This window comes from Amblyomma mixtum, chromosome 1, assembly GCF_055824585.1.
Source record: "Amblyomma mixtum isolate Tamu chromosome 1, ASM5582458v1, whole genome shotgun sequence".
In the NCBI taxonomy this organism is placed as follows: domain Eukaryota; kingdom Metazoa; phylum Arthropoda; class Arachnida; order Ixodida; family Ixodidae; genus Amblyomma; species Amblyomma mixtum.
In genome coordinates this window covers 279,319,643-279,330,659 of record NC_143012.1, presented here as the reverse complement: position 1 = coordinate 279,330,659, position 11,017 = coordinate 279,319,643, and the positions used below count along the sequence as shown (strand labels likewise).

Here is an 11,017-nt window from a genome sequence, read left to right as displayed (position 1 = left end):
GTGATGCTCTTAGCTGTTTTGAGCCGAACTTCGCAGCTATTAAGTTTTACAAAATGATCTCTTCATCATCCTCTTTATTGAATAAGTGAGAATTGTAAAATCACTTGTTCTTACAGGGATGAATGGCCATTCTGACCATTATAATGATTTGCTATTTTTTGTTTGTTTGTTGCTCCCTGCTATGCATGTTCGTTCCTCGGAACGTGAACAAAAGTATCGGGGTCACCGAAGTACGTCTTCAGGTATTCTTTATCCCCCACCTGGCCGTTTAAGCTTGATTGTCGGGGTGCCATTTAAGACCACTTGGGCGTGATCTGTAAGTACGGCATGTTTACACGCAATGGTGCGCGCGTCGGATCAGAATCATTATCTGCTGGACTGGCCGGATAATTATACGTACATCTATGCCCTACCCAGATTTGATTCACCGCCCTGTGGCCTCAGAAAAACCGTGCCTTAGCTAGCAATTTCATTCGCCCATAATCTTCTGCTTAGGATGGATCGATGGATAGGAGCGCCCCCTTTGAAACGGGGTGGTGGCAATTGCCACCATGGTCAGCTTTTCTTTCATTATTGTTGTTCAACTGTGTTGTTAATTCTCATTAAGATTCGCCATCTTCTTTCACTATGGTTTCCTACACTTCTAACCTTATGTCACATCTCTGCTTTTCAGCCACCAATCCTCCAATAGCTTTTTGCTAACTTCCACTGCAGATTTATTTACATCACCATTGTTATCTTTAAACCCTAGGGCCTCAGGAAGAGTGATTGTGCCTGCATCGACATTCGGATGGATACCATCACATCTGAATATGAGCTGTTCAATTGTTTCCACAGATCTACCACACACTGCTCATGTGTCACCATCTTCGTTGAATTTTTTTTTATAGCTGCGCGTTCTAAGACACCCTGACCTAGCTTCTCAGAGCAGGGCACTGCCTCTTGAGTTATCATAGAAAACTTCTTTCCTGATCTGCCTTTTCCAGTATCGATATAGCTTTACACTATGCTTCTTTTCCATTGAATTAATCCAATTTTTAACTTCCGCGTGTTTAACTTGTCGTTTAATGCTCTCTATTTCTCCGCCCTCATGACCGGCATACTTACTGGTTGGTTTTCTAGTTCTTTTCCGCCACTTCGAGTAAACGCTCTTTCTGTATAAGTATGCAAAATACCTTAGCTGCCCATTTGTTATCGTCCAATTTCCTCAGGCGTTATTCATATAATATTTTACTCTTAACTTCCCATGCTTCGAACGGTTATGAACGGTGCTTATTCAACGCTGTTAGCGCCACCTGGCGTTCGATAAAGCAACGAACTCCACCGGATGGTAACAAGACTCACAGATGGCGCGATCCACCTTCAGGCGGCACTTTAGTGACTTTGAGGCTTGTTAGATTTTTTTTTTTTTTTTGAATAGCTGTTTCAACCACTGAGGGGAAATGACGACGCCTTGCGTGACCGCGTGGCAAGTGTCGACTCCTAGTTTACGGTCTGCAGACGACAGCGCCGGATTTTTCGTCTCGTGTATTCCGCCTCGCCAACAGGTGGCTATTAGTGTAGGGCGTGTATAGGGGCGTGCTAGTGACCCTAAGGCGCGCTAGGAAAGAGACTTTTTGAAGTGTGTGTCGTGCTTACTACGTCACCCCACTGTCAATGTCTCTTATTTTGAGCAACCACCGCCATCTCTCGCAAAGGTTTGCACATTGTCAGGGGGGTGTCGGCAGAGTAGAAGCTGGGGAGGCGTGAGCCAAGCGTGAGCGACGTGAGGTAGTGATGCAAAACTATCGATAGTACTATCGATACTATCGATAGTTGAGTCACTATCGAACTATCGATGGTAAAAAAAAACTATCGATAGTACTATCGATAGCGCGCTATCTGTAGTACAACCGATAGTTTGTACTTTCGCTAGTAGTATCGATAGTACTAACGATAGTACTTTCAATAGTACGATCGATAGCAGTATCGATGCTACCTGGTATATATAGCACTGTCCATTTTATTAAATCAACCACGCGTATCCACTGCATCCTAAAGCTGGTTTCCCGAGTGCGTGGCACAGAGGTGATGGTATGAGTAACTGACAGGACTCGTCCGTTTTTGCAGCCTATGCGTCACTGAGCTCTGCAGACATTCCCTACGTAAGTTACTGGGTAAGGTGTTACTGTCGCGATTGTCCTAGTTGAGAAGCATGTGTGCGAAAAGCATTTCTGCAGCGGTTAAGTCAGCAAGACGACGTCTGCAGTGCGCGATGGTGTCGTGTTAGCCAGCACAAGTTGTTCTGCCGTTACATTTTTCCAAACTGTCCCAGTTAGCTTTTAAACTGAACTGTTCCGCTTTTTCGTGTCAGTTTAAAGTGGTAGTCATTTTAACTCCAGTAGGCACTCACAATTCCGCCAGTTATTTTTGAAATTGGTTAAGTTGTATACAGGTAGGCGTATAGAAGAAAAATGCACCTGACAATGCGCAATGCATATGCCATGCTATGACGAGCCTACAAATAATGAGATGCACAGAAATTAACATTCGTTCTTCTTCCAGCCATCTCGTTGTCGAATCCCTTCGTTACGATGTGATACATAAATATAGATATCTATGTAGGACTGCTTCTTGTAATCTGTGACTCTGTGCTTATATTTATCTTTTATCTGGCTCGAGTATCAAGATGCCCTTCTCATCTAGTATTCAATTTGAAATACTTCCGCGGTTTGAGCGATAAATCACTGCCACGCTTGCAACCTCACCATCGACGAAATGTTGCATAAGCATCGCATAACATTTCCACGCATTGAACACAAGGTAGATATGACCGCGCCCGTGCTAGACTACCATGTTGCAATGATGATGCGACAGTTCAGTAAACAAAGACCGGACAGCTCAAAGTCGCGCTTCTTGTGGAAAGCTTTACTTTTGAGCATTAATGTTTCGATGAACATACTCCGGGTCCTTTATTGCGGAATTAAATAATTCATTCGTCAAGAGATATTTCATAAATGCATGAATTGAGTATTGCTGGTAGTCAGTTATCGCAAATGCCGCCGTGGTGGCACGGGGGTAGTGGTACTGGGCTGCTAACTAGAACAAGGGGAAGCTTTGGGCCAGTTGGTCTGACATGTTGGAGAGGAGGAATAACCGCAAACTTGACAGGACTGAAGAGCGAGAAGAGGACAGGACCGCTCGTCCTGTCCTCTTCTCGCTCTTCAGTCCTGTCAAGTTTGCGGTTATTCCTCCTCTCCAACATGCTAACTAGAAGGACGCGGGTTTCGCTGCCGGGCCAAGGCGGCTCTATTTCTATGGAGGCGAAAGGCAAAAGGCCCGTGTAGTGTGTGATGCCAGTGCACGTTAAAGAACCACAGCAGGTCAAATTTATCCGAAGACCTCCAGTACGGCACGCCTCATAGCTTAATTCCCTTTGGAACGTTAAGCCTCATAAGGCCGTGAAACCAATCAGGTGCCGCAAATGTTTTGGCTATATCGCTGACCAATAAATGCCTAATATCAACAGCGTTACTATCGATAGTGTTACTATCGATAGCAACACTATCGACAGTCTCACTATCGATAGTCTCACTGTCTATAGTCTCACTATCGATAGTCTCACTATCGATAGTCTCACTATCGATAGTCTCACTATCGATAGTCTTGCTATCGAGAGCTGTACTATCAGTATTAATACTATCGATAGTAAAACTGTCGATTCTATTATCGGTAGTACTATCGACAGTGCTATTGATAAAACTATCGGTAGTCTATCGATAGTAGTACTATCGATAGTTAAAAAAACTACTGCTTTTAATAGCTCAAAAAAAGTATCGATACTATCGATAGTCAATTTCCCGATAGTTTTGCATCACTAACGCGAGGATGGGATAGGAGTGATGGTTCTTGCTCCGAAAAGAGACCTGTTTTCGCCGCTGCATCTCAGAAGCGTCTATTAATGCTCATAATCGGGCTTGATACTCTTTAGTTTGCACAATGAAATATTTTTAGCATTGAGGACTGATCTGCATTATGTGCTCTATTTTTAATAAATGGAAATTTTAAAGGCGTCCGATTTCCCGACGTCTGCTTTCCCCGTGTTCGCTCATTTATGCCAGTCCATGCGTTTAACCACCTACAATCTACCCATGGCCTGCAGCTGTACTTACTGAGGCCGCAGGGCTCCCAGTGCGTCACGATGGTGCATAAATGTATCCCAAAAGCCTAGCGTTGTAATGCATGAACTTCAGTGGGAGGAGCTTTCACTACTGCAGATCCAAGGTCACCAGGGAAATGGAGGAGCAGCCTTGTATGCGCAAGTGCACACCATAGCTTGCAGAATGCGTGGACCATTTATGAGGGCGGTACATACTTAACCGAGTGCATTACGCGGGAATTCGAGGCGTAGCACAAGCTTTTAAAGAGATATATTTTCTCTGCCCATGAGGGACATGAATGGGAAATAAACCAATTTTAGTCGTTTCCCCTTCACAAATACGCGTGCCCCCGGTGACACTGCGCGGGCTGGCTGAACGTACACGTTTGATGTGACGCACTGCAAAGTCTACTGAAGGTGTATGGAGCATCCGCAGAGCACTGCATATGCTAGCGGAGAGTTCCCGCAACGTTGTGACCACGATACAGAATAGCGACACGTATTATTAAGAGCCTGCAGACTGAAAGGCGACACGATTAGCAGCAAGCTCGTTTTGCATCTGTGTTATACGTTAAAACAGCGATGATGATCGGTTCTAAGAAAGAAGCCAAACTGGCAACAGGAGAGAGATAAGATAGGCGTGAAGCCGGCCCTAACGCTTATGGCCTTGGAACTTTAAATGAAGTTCGCCTACCGCATCCCTTTCATCTCGTAGATCTGCGACATTCCACTATGCTTTTCTTGGATTCGGTGACTGCTGGCTTTGTTAATACGTATGTCCTAACGAGCCAGTTATTTCCCTGCCCTTGTCTGCTCAGTAACTTAGCGAGGGCCTCGGCTGTGGCTGTCTAGATGTTGTTGTTGTTGTCCTCTAAATAATGGCGCGTCTCCACTGCGGGGGATTGGCCAAAAAAAAAAGGCGGCGACTGACAGGTGCTCAGAATGTTAAACAATTAAATAAATGAGGGAAAAAAGATGTAATGCCATGGTAGCACAAATGGGTTCTCGCACAGCTACCGTCTTCTTCTTCTTCTCCTCAGTAAACATGGCACATACCCACGCGGGGGGATTGGCCAAGGTACGGTGGTGAATGCCAAGGAAGCATATGTGCGATAAAAAAAAAAACTGAATGTAGTAGAATAACTGAAACTAGGAAAATATATTACTTGTTGAAATTTTTAAATAAATTAAACAAATGAGAAATACCAGGAACAAAACAAAATACACTTTTTGGACATGCGGTGGAATTTTATATGGAGTTAACAGAGTAATCGACCAGTTGCAATAATATAATCATGAAGGTAGCCGCAAATAGTGCTCAGCGAGAATCCCGTGGCACTCGCACCAAACCAGAGAAGAACTGGTAGAGACAAAGGGAGTCCTAACCTTGAAAGAGGGACCTCCGAATACTGTTTTCTCTGAAATGCGAACCGCCGGCAAGAGAGGAGGAAATGTTCTATTGTTTCGACTTCTCCGCATGAGTTAAAAAGGTTTCTCGTAGCGAAGCCGCATCTGCATAAGTACAAATTGAGGTGTGATCACCGCTCGATCAATTTCCACTTCCCACTCACTTCACACGCGTACGTCCACCGCTATGGACGAGGGTGGCACTGGTGAACACTCTCAAGGTTAGGCTACACGCAAAATAAATGCCGGCAAAAGTAGAAGGTTGGACAGCCGCCGCCGTAGCTCAGTTGGTACAGCACCAGGAGCGAAATTCGGAGGACGTAAGTTCGGATTTCAATGGCGCCATGTGCTTTCTTTTAGTGCGTTAGCACCAGACCTTTCACTCAGTCGATTAGACGTAGTCCGAACGGTACCTCTGCCCATCGGGTTGTGGGCCATCTAGGTCACGCGACCTTGTGGCGCCATCACAACTCGTCCACCGGACTGTGATGAAACTGCCCATCGTGGCAGTGGCAGTTAAAGTAATGATCGGTCGCGAGTGTTTGCTTGGGAAGAGGAACGTAGGCTTACAAGCCCTACTTGACATCGCAGGGCAGTGGCGCATCGCTTAACCACTGCACCACTATGCCAGGAGTGGTACGAGGAATTCCACAGGATATCTGTGAATGTAGAAAATTACCATTTCCGCATATATTAGTATTAATCCATTACCGCTATCGCGCCGTGCCATGAACTGTCACCTCCAGTGAAACCGAAACATCGAAACCGAAGTGCTATCGAAATAACTTAACTTGTTGGCCGCTCTAAGGTGCAGAGCAAGGAAGCTTTCTGAGGCGTCATTCATACATAAGTTAGGAAGCGATAAGTACAGCCTCTTCAAAAGTATACAGCCCAACGGGTTTGCTTCTAAACTGTTTAGCTGGGCTCCCTACCACATCTAGCAGTCCAAAGCTTGGGTGGATTGAGGACGCAAAGTTATTCCCCTTTCTAGCGGTTACCGTCGTTGAGGATGCATAACAAGGCATACAGCAGCAGGCTTCACAAACGCAACCCTTGGGCCGTATACTTTTCACTGGGAATGTACGTCAGTGGCACGTTGGTTGTTTTGCTACGAAAAGAATGCATGTTGTTGAATGCTGAACAATCTCTTCGATGTTGGGGTTTGAAGAGGGGGGGGGGGGGGGGGGGGTTGCTTCCGGTTTTACACGCTCTTCTGATCGTTTTTTAGCCTCCAAATTAACTTAGTTCAGTTTACCTTGTTATCTAGCCGCCTCCTCAATTCAGTGGATAGCTGGGCATGCGCATCTGATTCCTCGATCGCGTAATTTCGTTTCCAATTCCTTCAGTTTTAAGCTAGCGCTCGTCCTGTGTCCCTCTAATGTCCTTGTTTCTCTCGCGCCCAGCCTCTCCAAATCATGATTTGCCAACAAGCCCAAACTTCCACTTTGCTCACTCATTCCTCGTACTATCGCTGAGTGGAATAGTTTACGATCGGACATCTCTACAGAAACTGGAATAAAATAATTACAGAACTCATATACTGTGATAGAACTGTGTTGTGATTAATTATTTTTTTTCCTTTCTGACTTCCATTTTCGTTATGACTTTTGTTCTTGTTTCTACCGCTGAACTTGTTTTTCTTTAACACTAACGCGTTTATAATAATTTGTATCCCACCCCTTTGTCATATCCTCCCAGAGAGGACCTTTAGGAGCAACGTGAATAACAACAAAAAAAAAAATTGGCTGGCGGTTTAGCATTGCTAAGCACGGAATATTGTGCGAAAGCGCAGTTTTTTGGAGGTGGACACCACCGACACATATCAATGCCACCACCGACACGACAGCCAGTATGCCCAACGTGCGCCGGGGGCCTATGCTCCTGTGCCGCGTATCTGCACAATGCTGTCAGCGCCAATGCATATTGCTCTTCTGTCGTGTTTTTGCCACAACGTTGTCCTCGTCAACGCAAGCAGCGCACGTCTCTTTGCCACTACCGCAACATAGCCCAAAGCACGAATATTAGTTCGATAGTATAGTATTAGGTGATGAAGAAGACGACGTGCGGTGCACAGCGCGAGTGTGTATGGCAGTTTAACACTACCATCGTTTTTGAGGCAACAACAACAGCAGTGGCCAGCGAAGCTGATTTGTTCGCTACGCTGCAGGTTAGCATCCCAGTCGGGGATATTTATGTGACTGATTTCTTTAATTGCACAAACCCACAAACATCGTAAACCCCGAAATGTCGCAGGATTTTGCAGTACAGCTTGCGCCCTAATAAATAAATGCGCCACCATCCCGCATCCCGCATGTACTCCCGCTTAGCCCTCATTCTAGGATCACGTTTTCGGTGTGATTCGCGGAGTATTTTGCAGCCGACTGTAGCCTAGTGCATCGACATCGAACAGCGATGGAACTTCCTGCGCACTTTATAATGCTTGCGAGGCTGTATGGTTCCTGAATAGTAATGAGAAATCAAGCTTTAATGACACGAAGATTAGGAAAAACACATTCATATCAAATTACCTCGGTGCTGTCCTCATTTTGAACTGATTCTGCGCTGGTTTTTAGACAACTGTAGCGTGGTTCATGATGAGAAGAACTGAGTGAAATGACATTTCAGCTTTAGAGAGAGAGAAAGTTGAATGGAAAAGCGAGGAGGTTAGAGAGGCGACGCCCAGTATGCTACCGTATACACGTGGGAAGGGGAAAGGAGGGAAAGAGGAAAGGAAAATCACTCTTAATAAAGCTTGTAAGGCAGCATCGCTTCATCGGCAATCTAACGAGCTCGCAAAGCAGAAGCCGTCGTCAAGCAGACATCGCCGCGCCTGCACACGTCAAAAAACTAAAAAAAAAAGCAATGGCGTTCTGTGTGTTGGAAGCATCGTATTCGTCCAAGGTGTTTCGCCGGCTGCTCACGTCACTTCCTGTCAGTTTCCATCGCTGGCATGACCCTGAGGATGAGCATAGAACAAGCACGCACAAACTTTGCACATGTTTGTGCTTTGGGGAGAGAAACATTTGCTCCTTGGAGCTTCTAAAAACCTCCCATCTTTAAGGGAATAAGCAAGATAGAATATATAAAAGACCTGCATGGGTGTGCTCTAGAAGAGAAACTGATTCCATCTAGGCTTATGTTTGCCAGCAGCCTGAGCTCACTTCAGGCCCCTCAGGCTAGATATCCTTACGCACGTGTACGCCTCGACGTGTCGTCCGAGCATGTTAACAGCAGAATCTTTCGGTCTTACACTTAGGCGATGTCTACTGCAGTCTAAGATGCAATGTACCGAACATGACTGCAGTAAACATAAGTTTATTTCTCTCAAAAGCACCTGTCCCCTTGCGGGTGCTTTTCAGGACCGCATTCAACACATTTTTAAAACACGCTATCCGCCTACAGGAGAAAGAATGTTTGGGGTAGACAAAGAACGATGGCGCTTGTTCATATCTTTTCATAATTTGGACGCCATGGCCTCGAGTATTTCGACGATGTGCTCGTAGAGGACAATGATGAGTCCATGCCCCGTGCCGAGGCGCAACATTTTCGGCGCGAGGCCCTTGTACAATGCCAGGAAGCCTTCTTCGCGCACGACAACCTTGAAGCTCTGCCAGCACGTCTTGTACTTGGCCTCGCCCGGTACGGGCTGCAGCCCCTGGATGCGACTCTTGACCACGTCCCAGGGAATGTTGAAACACGTGGCCACACAGCCGCTGAAGAGGCCAGTGCCAACCTGCGAGTTAACGTTGTTGTTTATGAATAAAAGCACGAGCACTTCAATCTCGCGAATAAAAGCCGATGTATGGGGCTGAGCAGTATGTTCTTGGTTGGTAGTGGCCGAGTTACACCTGCATCTAACTGAAGTTGTCAGCGGCTAGAAGCAAACACTTCCGCGCTAGTACAAATACAGCGATTGCACGAGGTCATAACTTAAATGCGAGGAATCCTCGATGTAATATCACGCAGATTACTTCAGTAGTGCATTTAAAGGAGCTAATTTACACCTCCATAAATCGGTAAACGTCAAATGGGCAGAAGGCAGTCTGTCAATATGCGCCAAATTTTCTGAGGCAATCACGTCAGCAGTGAACAAGCTCTAAGCAGCAGCAAAGAAGACATGCTTTGAAGAGACTCTTTAGGCTCCGCGTATTGGCTGGACTGGCTGCGGCAGCTTACACATGTCTCGAGGGGAAATTCTTGTCGCTTCTCTGCTAGTTTCAGGCGCACGGCTCCCAACACCAGCGTACCTGATTGGTACAAACAAGGCAGCACCGATCGCTGATGCACACTGCGGGGCTTTATCTGTCTCAAAGAAATCTTCGAGCAACCGACACACACATCGTTTCACTAGCACTGGATTCAAAATTTATTCGAAAAAAGTAATTAAGAGAACACTGAGTACAAACTGCTGTTCGCTTAAATCGGTGGACTGCGCCTTTCAAAATAGAAAGAGGCCACTTTCGATCAAAGTAGAATCGCAATAAGTAAAAAGAAAAAGCTAGAAATTAAAGACAGGTATCGGCACCGCAGATCGCTTCCGCAGTTAAAGGGCAACTTCAGCACTTTTTTGAGAATTTCGCGATATTCAAGGATTAAAATCTATGTAGGCTGTAGGTAAAGCATGCCAAGTTTTTTTGCACTAGCATTTAAAATAGTGACGTAATCGACGATTGAATTTTGCGCTTGTCCTCAGTGCACAGGAGGAGTGCAGGAAAACTCAGCGTGACGTCACGGAAGGTATGATTTCATTTACCGCTCTCCCCAGCCACACCCTGCCCTGATGCGTTAGACGCTGCCAAACAACTCTCAGAAGGGTTCACCTTCGGTGCCGTTGGTTTTGTTGCTTCAAAGTAGGCGTTTGTGCGTTGGAAATGTACCGATACCTTCGATGACGTCATCATGCGCCCCCCACTTGGCGTTGAGCGCTGCGGAGAAGCTTGAAGGGCGTCCTGTTTTTAATTGGCGATTACTTCACTATTTCAAGTGCTAGCCCAAAGATAGTTCGCATGCTTTACCTGAACGTTTCACACATTCGACCCTCTTAAGCTCGTTGATTTCTAAAACCTATGCAATTTCCCTTTAAACTGCAGTCACGTCTGTGAAGCTTTTTCTTGCATACAAAGTAAAGCGAACTATTGCCTGTTTGAATATTAAGGTAGCCTTTGTTGGAATTAGCTAATGCCCTTTATCGCACAAGAACAACGAAAGAAAAGGCTAAAGGCGGAAAACGAAACAAAGAAAACTCTCCATCGTCGTAACCGACGTCAGATGCTATAATAAGAGTGTAAAGGAAACAAAATTGCCCACACTCTGCAAGAAATACTCGGTGCAACCACTGCACAAATTTATTGCCAACGACTGCCAAAGTACCCAATGTATTCTATCGAGGATCTTTTGTTTCACGTCGTCTGCAAACTCTCGTCCTGCTTAACCTTTCTGTTCTTTTCCAAGGCCACCAGAAAAGCATCGAAA

General features: G+C 45.6%; 2 protein-coding genes across 6 annotated transcripts in view; one reads left to right on the top strand and one right to left on the bottom strand.

The window, feature by feature from the left end:
• The window catches only part of LOC149371866 (very long chain fatty acid elongase AAEL008004-like), a 63,197-nt gene that overhangs the window by 15,513 nt on the left and 36,667 nt on the right, over positions 1-11,017 (top strand). The gene's annotated exons all lie outside the window — the stretch shown is intronic.
• The window catches only part of LOC149371867 (mitochondrial 2-oxodicarboxylate carrier-like), a 13,828-nt gene continuing 11,594 nt past the window's right edge, over positions 8,784-11,017 (bottom strand). The window contains exon 4 of the mRNA XM_089566163.1: positions 8,784-9,278. Within this exon, the coding sequence (XP_089422289.1) occupies positions 9,000-9,278 (279 nt within the window). The 3' untranslated portion in view covers positions 8,784-8,999. The remainder of the gene's footprint in view (positions 9,279-11,017) is intronic.